Source organism: Peromyscus eremicus, chromosome 1 (genome assembly GCF_949786415.1).
Source record: "Peromyscus eremicus chromosome 1, PerEre_H2_v1, whole genome shotgun sequence".
Taxonomy (NCBI): domain Eukaryota; kingdom Metazoa; phylum Chordata; class Mammalia; order Rodentia; family Cricetidae; genus Peromyscus; species Peromyscus eremicus.
In genome coordinates, this window is record NC_081416.1 from 32,192,103 (window position 1) to 32,212,749 (window position 20,647).

The window sequence follows — 20,647 nt, forward strand, 5'->3', positions numbered from 1 at the left end:
ACAAAGATGGACGTCTACAAGATATGAAAGGATAGGTTAGACAAAATGGCTAGTTGGCTTTTAGTGCTTTAAATACAACAGTAGTTATTTTGAAATCTCCATAAGTTGCTTGCCAAAGTTAACTATAGCACCTGGAATAGCAAATTTACACTGTGTGCTCTCCAAGAAATATTTATTGAAAAGAATACAGGGAAGAAAGAAGGATAGAAGATAAGAGAAGAAAGGAGAGAAGACAATTTATGGCACTACTTTGCCCCAATAATAAAGTATAGCAAAGAAATCTACTAGTATTACAATATTAGCTTTGAAAATGACTACCTTATTGATAACTCATGTTTTAAAATATTTATTTTCTCCAGCTTTCCCAATAAAGAGGAACTGGTTTGGTTTGGTTTTTCGTGGTGATTTTGTTCACTTGCTTCACTGTATTATCTAGCACTTCCAGAGAGATGCCAAGTAACTGCAGCTTTGGTTAGCTTTCTTTTCAATCCTTTCTCTATACCCCCCATAAGCTGGTCTCATGTAGCCCAGAAAGACCTTGAATTTCCTATATCCACCTGCAAAGTGCTGGGACTACAAATGTACACTACCATGCTGACCCATTAACTGGATTTCTGACTGGCTATTTCTAGCATTTTCTTATCACTAAACATGATGCCAAGTGTGGTTTAACATATTCGTCTGTTATCTACTTAAAATCACGAATGGACTCAAATTTGCATTTAGATGCAGAAAGTATTTTATACTGGTAAATTCTCTTTATTTTACTACAATACTAAATTTATACTAAAGTATTTTCTAATAATTAACTATCTCTGCTTTCTGACAAACCATATTTTGTCAAGATAGCTTTTAATACATAATCAGAATTCTACTTGATTCTACTTTTTAAATATAAACTGTTTCAAATAGTGTTATGATACTAAATTGCTTCTGGTCATATTTTAGTAATAGTACTTCACTTAATTTAAGGAGCAATAAAGAGCTTCCTTCTTTCTTTATGCTGTGGGTCAATTCATTTAACATCAGAATTATCTACTCCTAAAATGTTTAAAACAATTCACCAGTGCAGCTGCCCTTGAAGTACAGCTCTTTACTAATTTTTTTGACTACTTCTATACTTATGAATGCATTTTTTCACAGATCCTAAATTATTTCTAATTATTTCTTAGCCCTTGAAGTACAGCTCTTTACTAATTTTCTTGACTACTTCTATACTTATGAATGCATTTTTTCACAGATCCTAAATTATTTCTAATTATTTCTTAATTTATTTCACCAACAAATTTTTAATCTTGAAAATGCTATGTCTAGGTACCCATTTATCTCAAAAGGAAAATGAGTTATAAGGACCAGAAAGGATGAAACAAAACTGTCCTTCAATTTACTGACAGAATTTGAAAAACTCTGGGTATAAAAGTCAATAAATAAGCCAACTGAATTTCTATGTACTAGTAAATGAATGACCATTTAAATAGCATCAAAAACAGTTATCAGAAATAAGTCAAACATTCATTAAACGATATCAAAAACAAACTAATGAAGAGATTTGTGTCAATGAATTTAAAAATTTATAAACATTTTAATTCTATAAATTGATCTACACAGGCACTCCTCAATAAAATTTTAGTAAGGTCCTTTGGAGTTTTATACAAGCGAATTCTAACAATTTTTATTGCAAGTTTTGTAAAGCCAAGAAACCCTTGAAGAGGCATTACATTTGAGAAATGGGAGAAAGGAGGTTATCAAAAAATTCTGTAAAGCTACAGACCTTAGAATAGCATGGGCCCAGGGATAGACAAATAGACCAATGAAACAGCATAAAAATCTTGACAGCACACTTTAAGTGAATCATCAGTACCTTTTTTGAAAAAAAAAATAGAATTTTTAAAAGTTCTAGGATATGTGTACCAGGGTATATATGGGTTAAACAACATTGTTAAAAACTGAAGCTGGAACACTGCTCAGGTATCTAATAAATACATACTAGACATATGGTAGCATGTTGAGGAAGTAGAAAGCAATGTTACAACTATATACTAAGAAACATCAATGTCAAGGAAAAGCAGAACTTCATTATGAAGAGATTCAGCTACACAGAAAAACAGACATGCATATATAAGTAGGGAAGAAGAAAAAGAAAACTTGCACTCAAAAGTCACTGTAAGTAATTCCCTCGGGAGATGGGGGAGGGAAGCAATACCCTTTAAAAAAAGTCCTGGCATCATTCTACTTCTTCACCTGCGTGGAAATACACAGGTATGTTTGTTTTATTATCCTTTGAACTGTACATATTATACAGCTTACATTTTTTCCCACTATAGTAATTTTTCTTCCTAGTAGTGCTGAGGGAGGCTCAAACCCAGAGTCTCATATCTGTAAGAAAAGCACTCACCTGCTAAGTTATATCCCCAGCCCAACGGTAAATTTTCAAGGACTACTTTTGACAGAATATGAACAGCTGCAATCTTTACTTAATGGAAATCAATCCTTACTTACTCAATGTATCCTGAAGAGAACAGACATTTGTATTCTCACAACTAACAAGTCTGAAGATAACATACCTTATATAGTCCAAAGCCAGGGTCAATGAGATGAGTGCGAGCTGATGTAGATGGCTGACTGGAAGATCCTCCTCTTGCTGTTTTCTTTACTTTAGGCTGATTATTAGAACAGGGTTTAGCCTGAACATCATTCTGCTTAGATGTGCTAGGAAGACTGGAGTCTGGACGAACTAGCAGCTGAATTATATCATTCAGTCCAACATCGTAGTCAAATAAAGTATATCCATTCTCCAACTAGAAAAAGAATAGAAAACTATACTGAAGTGCTTATCTCAAAACTTGTATTTCTACATGTTTAGTGTGTTCAAATATCCTAGATAAACTATTAAAATTGACAACACTACAACTTAATGATCTTGAAATGGTTCTTCCTATTTTATGCCTTCTAATATCAGCGTCCCCAATAAATTCTTAAGAACCACTCCAAATCAACTACAGGTAATACTACATGCCATTAAAATAAAAATTGTATCATAGCTGCTGCAACCTCATGTTGTAACCACCTCCCAAAAAAAACCTCTTAAAACTACATTTGACGTTTCATTATTTTTTGTCATTGTCTTCTAGTTTTTTCAGAGTCTCTCTATACAGCCCAGGCTAGCCTCAAACCTGTGATCCTCTCTGAGTCTTCCAAGTGCTAGGATTATATGACACCCATACTCTCTCAACAAATTTTAATCAACAGTGACTAAATCCACTCCAAGTGTAGGGAAATGGATTTTGAAAACAATAAGTTTTTATTGTTTTTTCACAATTTGCATGTAATAATAGTTATCAAGCACTTTATCTTTTTGAAGCACAATTAATAATTCTTTTTAAGTGAAGCAAGATTTTGAAAAACAAATCAGAAATATATCCCAATTACATTATATTCCATTTCTCTATGATTCTATCCATCTGCAAATATTAGCAACTTCTGTCACAAAGTCATCTAGGATAAACAGCACATAAATTATCTTGTAACTCACCCATATATTCAGGTTATGAACTAATCTGTGCCCACTGTCACGGCCACCCCTACCTCCCAAAAGATACATTCAGATATACTGGAAGTTCTATTCCACAGTACCTCAGAGGGCTGAGAGTGTAGCTCAATGGTAGAGTCCCTACCTGACATATATAAGACCCAGGGACTCTATTTCCAGCAGCAAGGGAGGAGCTTACCTCAGAACCTAATTTTATTTAGAAATAGGGTCTTTAGATGTAATCCAAGATAGCACATGACTAAAGAAATTCAAAGCCTATTATTATGGATTGATTTGGGTCTTCTAAACACTTACATGCTAAAGTCTTCTTACCTCTAATGCCTCAGAATGTGACCCAGTTTGGAAATAGGGGCTTTAAACAGGTAATAAATACAAATTGGGGTCATTAGGTGAACCTCTAATCCAGTCTGACTGGTGTCCTTACAAAAACAAACACGGAGAGACAAAAAGGGCAGGAGGACAACAAAGAGACAGAAGGGAAAGTCGTGTAAATGAAGTGGTAACAACCTCGAGCTAATAAACACTATTTCCCAAAAACAGAAGCCTAAAGATAGTTCCCCTAGATCTAGCTGTTAGAGCACTTTCCTACTGGTGACACCTTAAATTATTAGCATTACAAATGAGATACATTGCTATGGTTTTAAGCCATACCATTCTGGTACTCTGTTACAGCAGTCTAGGAAACTACTGTGGTAGTTTGAAGTATTTGGCCTCCATAATCTCATAGGAAGTGGCACTATTAGGAAGTGTGGCTTTGTTGGAGTGGGTATAGCTTTGTTAGAGGTAGTGTGTCACTGTGAAGGTGGGTTTGAGGTTTCTTATGCTCAGGATACCTCTCAGTGTGTCAGTTCATTTCCTGTTACCTGCAAGATGTAGCAGTCTCAGCTCCAGCACCACCTCTGCCTGCATACCACCAAGCTCCCTGCCATGACGATAACTGAACCTCTGAAACTGTAAATGAGCCCACTCAATTAAATGTTCTCTTTATAAGAGTTGTCAGCTGGGCGGTGGTGGCGCACGCCTTTAATCCCAGCACTCGGGAGGCAGAGCCAGGCGGATCTCTGTGAGTTCCCTGGACTACCAAGTGAGTTCCAGGAAAGGCGCAAAGCTACACAGAGAAACCCTGTCTCGAGAGAGAAAAAAAAAAAAAAAAAGTTGTCATGGTATCTCCTCCTCACAGCAATAGTAAACCCTACCTAAGATACAAATCTTCTATTTTGTTTCTTCAAAAAGTGTATTAACAGTTGACTATTTCACTGATACAGTTAACACAATTAAACTCCTTAAAGATAAAAACTACCATTTCTTCAGAAATATCAGTTTAAGCATTGTATTCACCATTCTTTTTTTTTTTTTTTTTTAAAGATTTATTTATTTATTATGTATACAGAAGAGGGCGCCAGATCTCATTACAGATGGTTGTGAGCCACCATGTGGGTGCTGGGAATTGAACTCAGGACCTCTGGAAGAGCAGTCAGTGCTCTTAACCTCTAAGCCATCTCTCCAGCCCTGTATTCACCATTCTTATATGCAATATCCATCACCATTCATGACTGTGTAATACAATAACATATTTAAGAATTCAACTACAGAGAAGGACATCTGTCCTTTAATTATTAACTCACTAATGTTAGATTTATTTAGGTGGAAGACCTAAGGCCATAACTAGCACAATTCTACAGGTTACAAGTATCCATATTTGTTAGACAGAACAAGGAATCAAGAATTTCACAACCTTCCCAGTGGAGGGATTGAGGAATTAAACTAGGTACTATCTCACAGCTTAGTTAACATATTTAACCAGAGGGGCTCAAAGTAGCTCAAACAACAACAACAACAACACACACACACACACACACACACACACACACACACACACACCACAGCCTTCAAATGAATAGGCATATTAATATATTTAAAACATAAACACCAAGCCAGCCACAAATCCTTTATCTACAATGGTGTACTGTTTACAAGATACACTAGGGCAATGGTGGCACAGAGCTTATGGGAGTAATCAACCAATATCTGATTTGACTTAAGGCCCACTCCATGAGATGGAACCCATATCCAACACTGCTTGGGTTAGCAAGAACCTGAGACTAGATAGCCCAGAGACCTAGGGTAAAAACAAGTAATGCTAGTGTAAAAAAAGTAAAGAAAAACTGGTGTTAAAATGACTAATGATAATTTGCTATATACATAGACCAATGCCTTGTTCAACTGTCATCAGTGAAGCTTTCTCCAGCAGCAGATAGGAACAAAATATAGAGACTCACAGCCAGACATTATGAAGAGTGAGATACCTTGGAACACTCAGCCCTAAATGGGATGTCTCCATCAAATCCCTCCCCTCAGAGCTCAGTGGGGGATGGAAGACACAAAGGAAACAAGGCACTCTAAATCAACATGATCAATGCTCAAATGAACACACAGAGACTGAAGCAGCATGTACATGTCCTACACCAGGTCCTCTGAGTATATATTATGGCTTCCAGTTTAGTGTTTTTATGGGATCCCTAGGTGTATGAACAAGTAGGTCTCTGACCCTTGTGCCTTGTGTCTATTCTTGGACTCTTCCTTCTGTTGGTCTGTCTCATCTGACTTTGATGTGATAGTTTTTTGCTTTATCTTATTCTATTTTTTTTAATTTTCAAAAATGAATGAATGAATGAATGAGTGAATGAAAGAAAGAAAGGAAGAAAGAAAGAAAGACCTAGCTATTATGGCAAAGGTTAACAACTAAACTGGAAAGAAATCAGTTTTCTCCAAATCACTCCAGCACAGGCCTCATGTTCAGGAGTACCTGACCAACAAATAATAGACTCCACAGTTTTGTGTGTGTGTGTGTTCTTTTATTTGGTTACAGTTTGGTATTTCTTTTTTCTTTCTGAATGTAGTTTTGTTTCCTTGGTCTTGGGGGATTTTGTTGTTGTACTGGGTTTTTGTCTTTTTGAGAAAGAATTTAAAGTTGGGTGGCTAGGACAGGATTTGGAAGGACTTTGGGGAGGGGAAGAATATTATAAAATTACATTAAAACTTTTAACTTGTTTTAAAAGGGGGGGGGAGCTTTGAGATGTCTTATAGAGTAAAGGCTTGGCTGCCAAGCCTGAGGACCTGAGTTTGATCCCTAGGGTCCACATGGTGAACTGACTCCTGCAAGTAGTTCTCTGACCTCCACAGGTGTTATGGCACATGCACACAAATAAATAAATGTAAAAATCATTAAAATAATAAGAAGGCACTCTTCTAGTCCTAAACCTTCCCTGGAAAGGAGGGGAAGCACTCAAAAGAACAAAATATGGCCTTTTCTCTTCCAGGGACAGTGCTTAGAGGCACTCAGAATGGTCCAGTGTTTGACATACCCTTGTAGACTTTCCTACAATACAGCCTAGAACAAAACTAAGCTGTCTCAATCCACTGGCAATAGGATTGTTTACTTTCATACCAAGGTTGGGAAAGCATCTAAATCCACATGTGGTGTGTTCCCAGGCAGACCTCAAAGGGTTCGTGCTGTGAGACTGAAGTCCTTATGAAAATGTCTAAGACAAAGAAGCACGTCAGCAGGGCCTATGGTGGGTCTACATGTGCCAAGTGTGTCCATGACAAGATCAAGTGGGCTTCCCTTATCCAGGAGGAGAAAATTGTGGTGAAAATGTTGAATGTGCAAGTACAGTCAGACAGCTAAATAAATATGCAGCTTTTTTAAATAATAAAAGTCAAGGCTTGGTCAAAAAAAAAAAAGAAAGAAAGAAAATATGTATTTATACCTTCATTTTGACATTTTTCAATAACCAAAAATAAAATACCCTAATTCTGAAAGAGTTAAAAATGTACAAATTTGTCCAGACAATGTAATAAACACTATGACAATGGCTTTAAAATTTTAAAATTAAGAAATCAAAACCCTAAAATAGCATACAACATCCAAATGTACTAGTAATCCATTCTCAAAAATAAAGCAGTCAAGACACTAAAGAAGTAAAATTAATATAAATATTGTGGAACATACAGATAATTCTTCCACTCTGTAGGGTGAGGCAGAAGGATCCCAGGGCCCGCTTGGGCCCCATAGTGAGACTTAGCTTTAGAGGGGTGGTGATGGTAAATAATTATGAATTGAAGATGTTTCCAATACATTTTTTAAATTAATGTTTGGGGCACAAGAGTCACAGAGACCTTAGGAGTGAATACTCCTACAAACCTTAACTACTTTCTACCAAATAATTGCCAAGAATGACTTTAAGTTGCTTTCAGTAGTGTTTCTGAACATGGTATGACAGGAAAAGTAACATCTAAAGTTAGAGTGAAATACTAAGCATATCAAGGCAAGAAACTAATAAGAAAGTCATCTTTCGCCGGGCGGTGGTGGCGCACGCCTTTAATCCCAGCACTCGGGAGGCAGAGCCAGGCGGATCTCTGTGAGTTCGAGGCCAGCCTGGGCTACCAAGTGAGTTCCAGGAAAAGGCGCAAAGCTACACAGAGAAACCCTGTCTCGAAAAATCAAAAAAAAAAAAAAAAAAAAAAAAAGAAAGTCATCTTTCTTCATGATAGCTCGTGCGCGCGCGCGCGCGCGCGCACACACACAGAAACAGACAGAGATTATACGCTCATTCCTATTTCATAAGCAACATTCCAGTCCTTTTAAATGTCACTATTTTTCACTGCATAGACCCAGTTTTATTCAATAACGTCTCATGTTCTTTTAAGAGTTATTAAGAATGCTGGAATAATTTACCTAGACTACACTCTTCCACGTTTAATGAAAATGCAGATCTAAAGTTATTTGTTACTCAAATTATGCTCTGAAAGAGGGAGAAAGGAATGAGGTCATCTAGAATCCAGGTTCTTAAACTGTTGGTTGTGAGTCCATATGGGGTCCCATAACTGAATATGGGTGAAAGGATTATCACATACACAAAAAACTGATCATAGTAAATGTTTCTGAATGTGCAATGTCCAAAAACTAATTCAAAATAAAAAATGTTATGTCTAAAACTGAGATGTCTCTGGCATAAGTCCATGCTGCATAGCAGTGACTCCACTGCAGCCTGGGTTCTGAAATACAATGTGCACTTTGTACCGTGCATGCTGTAGTAACATACAGCGCCAATGAACACTACCTGGAAGACCCTCACACTCAAAGCCAGGTAGGTCATGAACTGCACTGTTTACTGTACCTACAAGGTTTTCTGCTTTTGTAGGAACGTAATGGCTTAACTATAGAAAAGTGACATTCAGTATTTTCCTGCCATCATTCCTCAGCAAATAAATATCAGATTAATCTTTATGCTGTTATTTTCTTTAAATGTCTGATTTTAAAGACTTCTATCTGAATTATTGACCTGATTCATTTTAAAGTGTTGAATGAATTTATGACTAAGACAGAATTTCCAACATTTTCTAGAAGCGCCCTAAACATACTTGTCATTTTATACCATAAATTTATGCAAAGCAGCATTCTCACCACTAACTATAAAATCAAAACTCTGAAAAATGTTGAGACGTTCTATCCTGAAGTATCAAAATATTAAACTCAGATTTAATTCTTTATATAAAAATAAGCATATCCACCTAGTAAACATGCAAAATTGCTTTTGTTTTAGCAAATGATAAGATTATATGAATACCGATAATTTCAAAATGAACTGTGATTTATGAGCAGTATATTTGACTAGCATACCTATTTTCAATACTTATATACCCAGGGTTACATAAAAATTTCTTGAGCCAAGCCGGGCGGTGGTGGCACATGCCTTTAATCCCAGCACTCAGGAGGCAGAGGCAAGCGGTTTGAGGCCAACCTAGGCTACAGAGTGAGTTCCAGGAAAGGCACAAAGCTACACAAAGAAACTGGAATTTAAAAAAAAAAAAAAAAAAAAAAAATTCTTGGGCCAAAAGGAGTTCCAAGAAGAAAAAGTTTTACATTCCCTGACCTAGAATTTACAAATACCCATGGTTTAAAGTATATAACTGTAGTCCATTAATGTCTCATAGAAGTAAACAGTTCAGAATCGCCTTAAGAAATTCAAGGAACAAGATTTTCAATTCTGAAGAAAGAGAAATGGTCAGGACTTTGTTAAAATATACTATGAATTTTTACTGTGTTAAAGAAGAAATTCCAGGAAATAGGAAGGGCTGCAATAACAATGCAAGGGAAACCAAGGGGGATGGGAGATGAACTGGCAGTGGCCAAAAAAGCAACAGGGAAATAATTTCCACAGTACTAAGGGGTACAAGTGGAGGGCATTGCAACTATTATTTATCAGTTACAGAATAGATATAAATACATATACACGTTCTTTAAATAGACACAATTCATTTCTCTACTCCATGTGAAAAAAGGAGAATATGGAGGAGAGTGTCAACTGTTCAGTTTTTCTTCCAGTATGGTTCATATTCCATATCTGTAATCTATTTAAGGTTATCCCAATGGTGATGACAAGAGAAGGCAGGGAAATGGAATTCCTTTAGAAATCACAGGAGCTCTAAATTCAAAGATTTAAAGATCAAAGCTTGGTGTGTGGTGTGTATGAGTAAAATTCACTCAGTGGTTAAGAACATTGGGTGATCTTCCAGAGAACCAGGGTTGATTCCCAGCACCCACATAGTGGCTCACAACTGTCTCTAATTTCAGTTCCAGATCTGATGCCCTAATGCCCTCTTCCAGCCTCTGCAGCAACTAGGCATGTACATGGTGCAAAGATGTACATTGGTGCAAAACACCCATACACATTTTTTAAAAAAAAGTGGAGGTCCTTGCACTGCTTTTCAAACTTCATTTGTATACAGAGCACCTGGAGACTTTGTAAACCACATATTCTGCTTCAGTAGACCACTATGAGGCGTCCATGCAAAGCTAATGCTGTTGGCCTTGAGAATGCAGAAAGTACATTTTGAATAAAAAGAAACTAGTAGGAAGCTAACCCTTCAAAGTTCATTTCAAAGTCGGATGTTCATAAAAATTTCCTGTGAAGTTGGGAGGTGGTGCTGCACATCTCTGATCCCAGCACTCAGAAGGCAGAGGCAGGGAGATCTCTGGGATCTGAGTTAGAGGTCAGCCTGATCTTCAGAGTGAGGACTGCCAGGGGGCAGAAAAACCCTTCCTGGGGGAGAAAGGGAATTCCTGTGAAATTTAGTTACACTCCAAGATTAAAATCATCAGAAATAACAAATTGGGGCAAACTAAAATTGGATACATGGTAATTTTTTTGCTCAGACCAGGGTCTCTCTGTGTTATGCTGGCCCTTTAAATCCTGGGCTCCAGTGATCCTCTTCGGCCTTTAGAGTAGCTGAGAATACAGTGCCCAGCTTACGTAAATCTGTTTTACTTCTAACATTATATAAATGTCTTGAGTAAGGATACCTCTTTTCTACTAAACTTATATAAACTCATTTTACAGGAAATGGATAGTTCTGTGTTACCATTAATCTGCCTGCTACAAGCACACTTTGCTATCTCCATCAAATGTATCAAAGACAAAAGGAGATAACCACTGCCGGGGCTACTAGCTGTCATTCATAAAAAAGTAAATAGTCGGGAGCAATGTTCTCCTTTTTTGTTCTCCAAGTCAATGGCTGGCCCCTAAATTCTATTTTTCATCCTCACTGGTTCATCATTCAGCTGGGGAGAGGGAAGTAGTGAGTGATTAACTGGGGGGGGGGGGGGGGGGGGGGGAACGGGACTGACGACGACGCAGGAGTTATCAATCCTCAACCAGGAAGCATTTTCTGATATTAGTGAAAGCCTGTTTTCTAAGTCCTGAATTTAAAATAATGTCTACCTTTATATTAAGATATCCACATGAGCTTACTTTTATACTTTTGGGGTGTTGCCCACTAACATATTCTCATCCTTTATTTCTATATCGTGTTGAAGTCGCCCAAGAATCCTGGGAATCAATGTACAGTATTATTGCGCTACTTGGAAAATCCAGATGTGACTACTTAGTTTTCACTGGTAACCAAAAGGACAAGTTATCAGCCACTTGAGGCACAATAATACAATGCTGTATAGTATTTACTAAAGATACAACTGTTTAAAAAAAAAAAAAAAAAAAACAAAGCTTTCCTGTAAAGTGAACTCTACTAGTCAAACACTAAAGAATCAATATAAAACTGCTACAACAGGAGCAGAGAGTGCTATAGGTTTTCCACAGACAGGCCCTCCAAACACTACAACAAAATCCTGGCCTTTCCTTTCCCATTGTATAATCTGTTACTTTGAAATGTTTGTCCAGTCTTAGAAGTTGTAAACCTGTGAAGGGAACAAAAATATTCCTTCCAAACCCTTTGTGGCTTATAGGCTACTTCCACCAAATCAGAGAATTGCATTTAACTCAAACCTCAGGATTGAAGCCAAACTATGGTCTATCGACTACAAGATGCCAACTTTTCAGTGGACTAAAGACAACACAAAAAAAAAAGGCAAAAAGAAAAAAAAAAAAAAAAAGATGGGTCTGGGTATCTAATCATAGACTCTGAGACTTAACGGATAGGAAATGTCTTATCCTGATCAGGCAGGTCCACACTTAAAACTAACGGAGATGCCCCTTGTGGCCCAAAACTACTTTCTGTCTTTTGAGTTATTGCTGGTGATGTTGAAGGATGAGTTTTAAAAGCGTGAACGTCGGGAACACTCAAAGGTGAGAGGTAAAGTCTCTGTCCCCACACTCAACAGATTCAAACCCGACTTCCGGTTACCAACATCCTTCTTTCAACCCAGGTCTCCAAACTCTTAAATTCCCAGTCTGACACTGGCAACAAGGAAAAGGGGCCAAGCCCTCTGCGATCCTTCGAACCTTCAGTGTGCTCACATCCTTCCAGTGAGGGAACAGGGGGAAGGCGCCTCGCTTTTTCAACTCCTATCTGGGAGCCCGGGGCAGGGAAGCGAAGCGAGTCCTTAGTCGACTCCGCGTTGTCGAGAACGCCAGCTCGTCCCTGCTGTGCCCCCGCATGGCTGCCCCGAGCCCGCTGCCCTTCCTGGCTCCGATTCCCCGCAAGCGCGGGAAGAGCGGCACCCGGGGAGCTCGCACGCTCATCGGTCTCCGAGGGCCCACGCACCCCGGCCTTCCGACCCGCTAGGCGCACCTGTAGTCGGGGCCCTGACAGCCGCAGGCCCGCGCGCCCCGCATCCCGCCAGCCAGCGGCCCATCCCGGCACCCAGCCCCGCCCCGGGGCCGCCGGGCTCCCCGCGGGGCGCCTCACCTGCTTGCCCCGGTAGAAGAGGCGCTGGCACTCGGGCCGCACGTCGAAGAGCGCCCACACCCGCTCGCGCAGCTCCTCGATGGTGGCTTTGCGAGACACGTCCTCGATGGTGCGCGTCTGCGAGCCGTCGATGGTGCGGACCTGGATCCACATCGCGGCGGCACGGGGACAGGGGGCCGGCCCCCTTTGTCTGCCCCTGCGCTCGGGCCGCCGAGCCCCGCCCGGCCCCCGCCGCCTTCCCCCTCCTCCCTCCCCGGGACGCTGCTCCGATCCGCCGCGGCGCCTCGGCGGACGCGAGTGCGGGCGAGGAGGACCGACGCTCCACGCCGCGCGGCCGCCCACCCCCGCCGAGGTGGAAGGGAACCGGAACCCGCCCGGAGCGCTGGCTGCGCGGCCTCCGCCTCACCGAGGGGAAGAAGCCATGTCTCGGCCCCGCGCGGACTGTTTACTTATAGAGCTGGAGCTCCCACATGGAGGTCACGGCGCCAAGCCGGATCTCGCGAGATCCACGCGGGGCTCCGCCTCACGCACAGCCCCGGGGCGCTACCATAGGAAGGGGCGGGGCCTCCGGAGCCGTTACTCGGGGGGCGGGGCGGGGCGGGGCGGGCCGGGCGGCAGGGTCTGGCACGCCCGAGGCCCTCCGCGCTCGCGTGGTGCCCTCGGGGGCTGGTAGACTCGTGTCCATGCCGGCCTCGTGGCCGAGGGGCTGTGGTGTCAAAAACACACCGGAAATACCCCTGGGGCGCACTCGCATGGCGGAGAAATGGGGGCGCAGCCTCCGTGTCCGGGCCACCACCACACCACCGGGACAGCGCCCGCCACGCGGCCTGGCGGGGCCTACGAAAGGCCCCGGGCTGCGTCGGCCTCGTGGACACGCTTCCCGCCCGCGCGGCCTTCCCGCGGAAACCCGCTTCCGGCAGGCTCCAGTGGGGAGGCCCCAGGTCCACGCGGCCCCACACAGTGAGCTCGGGCTGCTCGCCCCGCGCCGGGGCCTGGGCGCTCGCACTCCCGCTCCCGCCACTGGAGCAGGGACTGGACGAGACCGAGTCGGCCTTGTGCGCTAAGGGCGCCTTTGGCCGCGGGGATTCTGGGTTTGCAGAACTATAAATCCGAGCAAAAAATCCGAAACTTCCGCGGTGGGGATGGGGGCCCATGGCAAAATGAAAAGCTTATGAGAGAAAGCAAAACAAACGTAGCTTACATTCACCACTACCGGTAATGTGGATATTCGGGCCAGCACTCATTATCCCCGTGAAAATAAGAGGCGCAACTTTGCAACAACCAAATAAATCACAGTCAAAATGGCCTAACGGGAAAAGATAGGAAACGTGGAATGTGCACACACACTTCGCGTCTCTGCCAGCTCGCTGAAAAAACACAATGTATTCACCTAGAACCTCTAAGTCACCTTCTCTGCTTCCTCATTAACTAAAACATTTAGTAGATGAAGCGATAGATATACCTGAGCAATTCTGAACTGACCCAAGAAGAGGTCAACAGTTTGGTGTTGGCGTCTTGGGCGGTTAAAGTATGCACAATGCACTGCGTGACTGAGTTCAGTGCCGTGCTGCAGTCCCAAGCCAGCGTTTTGAGTGTTCGGCTCGTGGGTTGAGTGAGATACACAAGAACTGTACTGTTTCTCTGCTTAAAATGTGATCTTGAACAAATTGCTTGGATTTCCTCCACGTAAAATAGTGCGTATAAACACCTTAGTGAACGTTAGCTTCCTGCTAATCCCTTGGAAGTACACAATAAGGTGTTTTAGAGCTTTTGTTATCGAGAGAATTTGGATAAACTGGGAATATTCAAAGAAGGCCGGGTGCTTAAGCAAAGATTGGAAGTGTGCATTCCACACATCAGAAAAGACTGCATGTCAGAGAAAGGTTGGCTAAATAAAGAAGGGCAATGTGTGAACATTAGCATTCGAAAGCGGGCTTTTGTAGGCCTCAGGGGAAACCCGGGCTTTTTAAAGGCTGCATTGATGTGTTTAAGTATCTTGAATGACAGTAGGAGGAGTGTAGAAGGACGCCTTAGGGAAAAAGCAGGCTGTGGGAAGAAGGTGAGGGAGGTTGAAATGTAGCCAAGAGGCAGCTGTTATCCATTTTGGAAAAAATTAGGGACAGTGAGAATAGATTCTTGAGTGTTCTATCTAGGAAACTGAGCTCGTGAAACTTGTGGAATTTGGGGATGTGAAGAGTGAAGGCAAGGAATGTTGACAGTAATTCTCCGGGACGTCTAAGTGGATGTGTTGGATAAATGGTGTTCTTAACCAGAGGCTGAAGCAAGCTGGGGGAATGAATGCCTTGAGTTCCATTTGAGTTGTAGTGCGTTTGAAATAGATCCCAAATGTACCTAAGATGAAGATGTCTGATAGTTGGAAATAACTATCCAAGAGAGTGAAGGGAAGGAGGGAGGTTCTGAGAAAAGGACTAGTCTTTTGGTTGTAATGGTATTTGGTGGAGACACATTTTGGCGAATAGAGAAATAGGCGGTATTGATAAGAGAATAAGGGGATATTCTGTTTGGTGGTAATGTTATTATAACCTGGGGAGTGACCACGGCAGGAGGTATATGTAATAAATGGGTAGAACATTTACTGTTTGTTTATATGTTGTATTTTATATGCTTACAATCACAAATTTATATAATGATCCTTCTTAGAAAAAGTAGAGTTTTATTTTCTACCTACTGATGGTGTGTATGAAAGCATAAATCCTGTGGCTGTTTTTAGGGCTGAACTGTACAGAAATACCACAAAGGAAGTTTCCTCTGCTTTCTTAGAGATTAATTAGGAAGAAACCCCAATGTTAAGATTTGGATCTGAATAAAGGGTTTTGTTGGTGGTGGTAGTTGTTGGTTTGTTTTTCATTCTTTTTTGCTTATTTGAGAGTCTCATGTACCCCGACTGGCTTCAAACTCATTGTGTAGTGTTGGGATCACACCCACTCCCACTACCACATTCAACTTGGAAAGTTCAACTTAAAGTCTATGGGTTATGCTATTGACACTGGTGTAAGGTTAGTGGCTTTGGAAAGGTAGTATTTGTGCACACATATGCTTGTGTGTATAGGTATGCTTGGATACTCATCTACATGTACCTTTCATGTGCACAAACATGTTCATGTATATGCATAAAATGTGTGCATGCACACACATCTCTCTGTCTCTCTCTCTGTCTCTGTCTCCGTCTCTCTCTGTCTCTGTCTCTGTGTGTGTGTGTGTGTGTGTCTGTGTGTGTGTGTGTGTGTGTGTGTGTGTGTGTGTGTCTGTGTGTGTGTTCAGCACAGGGGGATTTTAAATTGCAAAGGTTTCACAAAAGGTTAAAGCTTTGAGTCCCCAAACTGAACGGTTATGCTGGGGTTTCTGTGTTCTGTTAGTTTAGATAGAACTATGAAGATATGAGGAAACGTTCAGGTTCAAGCTGTTTTTCCTTGGGGAAGGTAGGGCACAGGGCTCAGAGGTATATGTCAGGGCATATCTCTAAAATGGCAAGCATAGAATCTCCCTGTGAAGAATTAAGAAAGTGCTCTGCCACAATGTGAGCTCCAAAGGGAGAGCATTGAAACAAGTCTAGGAACTGATGCTAACCCAGAGGGACCCGTTTGAAAGGCTGAGTCTTTTCCTTTGGACCCATAGCACCCAGTTCTATGCTTTTGCTTTTGCATTCCTTTTTAAAACAGGGTCTCACTCTATAGCCCCAGCTAATCTGGAACTCACTTAGTTGCTCCAAAAACTATTCTTATTCACCTTTCTGAAGCCATAAGATTGGGGAACAAATTGGAGCAAGATTTGAGATAGGATCTTGTGTATCCCTGGCTGGCTTTGAACTTGCTATGTAGCTGAAGATGGCCCAGAACCTCTGATAGTCCTGCCTGTACCTGCCATGCTGGGATTTCAAGCATGTCTCATCACACTTGGTTTTATAGCGTGCTGGGAATTGAACTCCAGGTTTCCTTCAATCTAGGCAAGCACTCTATCAATTGAGCTACATTCCCAGCTCAGGACATAATGTTGTTGTTTTGTTTTTGTTTTTGTTTTTGCTTTTCAAGACAGGGTTTCTCTGTGTAGCCCTGGCTGTCCTGGAACTCACTCTGTAGACCAGGCTGGCCTCAAACTCAGAGATCCACCTGCCTCTGCCTCCTGAGTGCTGGAATTAAAAGCATTAAAAGCATGCACTGGTGCCAGCCAGCAAGACACAATCTTTTTTTTTTTTTTTTGGAGTCAAAAATATAAGACACGATCTTTTAAAAAATGCACTACATTTAGTGTGTGTGTACTTGCACACCACAGCATTCATTGAAGGTCAGATGATAACTTGCAGAAGTCACTTACCTCCTTCCATGATTGGATTCTGGGATGGAACTCAGGTTATCAGGCTTGGTGATCAGGCAAGTGAGTTTACCCATTGAGCCATCTTTCCAGCCACAAAAGACAGGTTGTTGCTTTTTGTTTTTGTTTTTTTAAAGAGGGTGTTGTACCCAAAATACACTCCTTGAGGTTTGCAGTTATTCTAAATTGTTCACGGACTCATGGGAGAAAAAAATCATTGGTTAGAAAGGGAATGTGATCCAGGGACTGGGGGTGTAGTTTGACAGTGGAGTGCTTGCCTGTAATGAGGACTGGGAGTCTATCCCCAACACCACTGGGGGAGTAAAATGTGGCTGAAATTGATACACATCTTATGCAATGCTAGCAAATAGGCTGAGTGAAGTTTAATTGTCAAGAATACAAAGTAAACTCAGAGAGAGTGAATGTGATGTGGCAGAGAAGATACTCTTGTGAGATGTTGCACTCCATAATTTCAGCTTAGCAGCTTTCTCTATCAAAATATTAGTAAAAGGTTTTCATAGGTCTCAAGGTGTGGTCTGTAAGTAGGCCGAATGGCGCCCCACCCCTACCGCTACACACACAGTTTCCTTTGAAGCAGGAAGTCTAGCCAGGCCAGTACTAGCAGTGAAGATGATACAGAGGAAGTGTGGTCTCCTGTTCTCATTTCTGGGGTCAGACTCAGTCCGGACAGAGATTTAAGGTGATAACTGAATACAGACTAGTTTTCAAGTAGTCAGCTCCACCCAGAATAGTCATTAAGCTGATCATCCTCAGCTAGATGATCCTTTTTATTTCTTTTTAAAACTTTGTGTCTTTTTTTAATCCTACTAAAATATAATTTTAATATTTCCATCTTTTTATGAGTCAGTAGCAAACTGTTAGTTATATAAGACTTTATGGTATGGTCATATCTTTTTAAAATTCTTTTTTTTTTTTCAGAGACAGGGTTTCTCCGGGTAGCCCTGACTATCCTGGACTCACTCTGTAGACCAGGCTGCCCTTACACTCAGGGATCCCCCTGCCTCTGCTCCTGAGTGCTGGGATTAAAGGCGTGTGCCACCGCTGCCCCGCCCACACCCAAATTCTTTTTTTCTATTTTATTATTGTATTTTATTCTTCAAAAACTTAGTTTTAAAATTTTATTTTATTTATATAAATGTTTTGCTTTCCTGTGTGTATGTGAACCAGACGAGTGCCTGGTGTCCTCAGAGACCAGAAGAGAGTGTCAACTCCCTTGGGACTAGAGTTATGATGGTTGTAAGCTGCCATGTTGGTGCTGGGAACCAAACCTGAGTCCTAAGAGCAGTAAGTGCTTTTAACCACCGAACCATGTCTCTAGCCCCTAATTTTGTATTTTAAATTTTTCGTTGATAATTTCATTGATACATACTATGTATTTTGATCTTCTACTTCTCCAGCTCCTCTGAAATACCACCCTCAACACATTCCTCTCCCAATTGTATATCATTTTTTATTATTGTGGTGTGTGTACGTGTGTGTGTACTACAGTGTGTGTATGGAGGTCAGAGGACAACTTTGCGGAGTCAGCTCTCTCCTTCCACATTTAAGTGGGTTCTGGTGATCCGACTCTGGTCTTCAGGCCTGCATTATTCCTGCAAGTACCTTTACCAGCTGAGCCATCTCTACCCAGCCCATCATTTTACTCTCCTTACTTCTGTAGTGAGCACTTAGAACAAAAACTAGGAAACAAGATTGAGGCACACTTGCTCAGTGCATCAGAAGGAAGCAGCAGGGTATAACCAGCATCACCTTGGGAGCTGATAACCCTGCACCAATCAGGAGCAGGGACCAAAAAGTCTACAAGGACAAGATAAGCCTCCGAAGGGCCATAAAAACCCAGGCTCCAGGCAGCTTCGCAGTTGTTTGTCTCCAGGGTCCTTCACACACACTAGCATCAAGGGACCCTTCTGGTAACCATGTCACCTACTAAGATCTCCTGCCTCTGACCGTTGAGAGTCTGGACCCTGGTTGGTCTGACTACACACAGCTCAGGCCATGACCAGCTAACCTCTGTTGCTCTCAAGGAACATCAAATCTAAGGAGCTGCAGCACCCACTCACTGTCCTTCCTGACCAGGGGGTGTGGATGCGGTGTTTGCTGTACATGGGCAGACTTCTACCCCCCTGTGTCACCTCTGCCTCGCCTGCTCTAGTTCAGGGAACTCTCCTCCGAATGCTGGTGGCATCACTTAGAGCTAGATGTTAGATGGTTAGGTTTGTTAGTTTTGAGTTGTTAACTCCCCCCTTTTGTGGGAGGTGGGGTTCCCAGACAGGGTTTCTCTGTGTAGCCCTGGCTGCCCTGGAACTCCTTAGCCTGGGCTGGCCTGGAGTGCATAGCGATCTGCCTGCCTCTGCCACCTGGGGGCTGGGATTGAAGGCGTGTGCCACCAATTCCCGGCTCACCAAACCCCCCTTTTTTATATGTGAGCAATAAACCATTCTTTTGAAAAAGACATCCACCTGTCTACCTCTCTGTGACAGGTGAGTTGTGTTCAAGAAAGCTTCATTCCCAGCTCTTATCATTTTCTAACAGAGACAGCAGTAATGTTGAATTAGGACCCCATCCTAATAACCTTATGCAACCTTAATTGTCTCAATACAGCCTCTCTCTCCATATACAGTCATACCAGAAGCTAGGTTTTCAAAACATGAATTTCAATATACTAGTATGTAAAAAGAGGGCACAAATAAGTCCACGTCAGATGGCTAAGACCATTCCAGGACTGTCTGGTATTACTCTATTTTTTTACATTTATTTATTTTGTATGTGTGTTAAAAACACATGGAAGTCAAAGGACAATTCTCCCTCCCCATCTGGCGCTGCCTCATTCTTTCTAACACGTGGGTCTGGAGAATCAGACTCAGGTCGTCAAGCCTGGCAGCAAGCAACCTCACACTGAGCAATCTCTGACAGGGGCGTGTCCTCTGCCATATCACACTCACTCTCGCTGAATTTGCTTCGTATTTTTTGACAATTAAAATTCATTTAGCATATTTGCTGACATTAGATAATATGTGTATCAGTTTCCGCCAATTTTTTTCCCTTAGTGGTGTTGGGGATAGACTCCAAGTCCTTATGATAGGTCAGTGCTCTATTGTCAAGGTATGTACGTCCTTAGCCCCTGGGCCACATTCCCTTTGTAATCCATGATTTTTTTACCATGAATAATTCAGACTAACTGACAACCTCAAGGAGTATATTTTTGATGTAGCACCCTCTTTTAAAAAGATCTGTGGAGTTTTGGTCTTGGGGGGTGTGTGTGTGTGTGTGTGTGTGTGTGTGTGTGTGTGTGTGTGTGTGTCTGGAGAGACAACTCAGTGGATAAAGAGGCTTGCCACCAAGTTTACACAGCTGTAGTAGAGATAACATTCCCTTCCCATTTGTTCTAATAGACACACCAAACCTAGCTCTTATTCCTTCATACATGCGCTTAACTCCCTGAACTCCAGGGTTCCTATCCAGTGGATAAGGAAGTAGAGGGGTACTATGATACATGGGGCACACATAACTGAAGAGATGGGAAACAGGAGGGAATCAGCA

The 20,647-nt window shown here is 41.8% G+C and overlaps 1 protein-coding gene across 2 annotated transcripts in view; it reads right to left on the minus strand.

Moving 5' to 3' along the window:
- The window catches only part of Uhrf2 (ubiquitin like with PHD and ring finger domains 2), an 87,278-nt gene extending 74,081 nt beyond the window's left edge, over window positions 1–13,197 (minus strand). Inside the window, exons 1-2 of one of the 2 annotated variants that reach the window (XM_059259085.1) lie at window positions 12,758–13,197; window positions 2,565–2,798 (exon numbers count right to left, since the gene is read on the minus strand). In XM_059259085.1, the coding sequence (XP_059115068.1) occupies window positions 2,565–2,798; window positions 12,758–12,910 (387 nt within the window). In that variant the 5' untranslated portion in view covers window positions 12,911–13,197. Of the gene's footprint in view, window positions 1–2,564; window positions 2,799–12,757 lie in introns of those variants that run through there. The other variant, XM_059259093.1, reaches the window with a different exon arrangement.
- Between the last annotated feature and the right edge of the window lie 7,450 nt (window positions 13,198–20,647).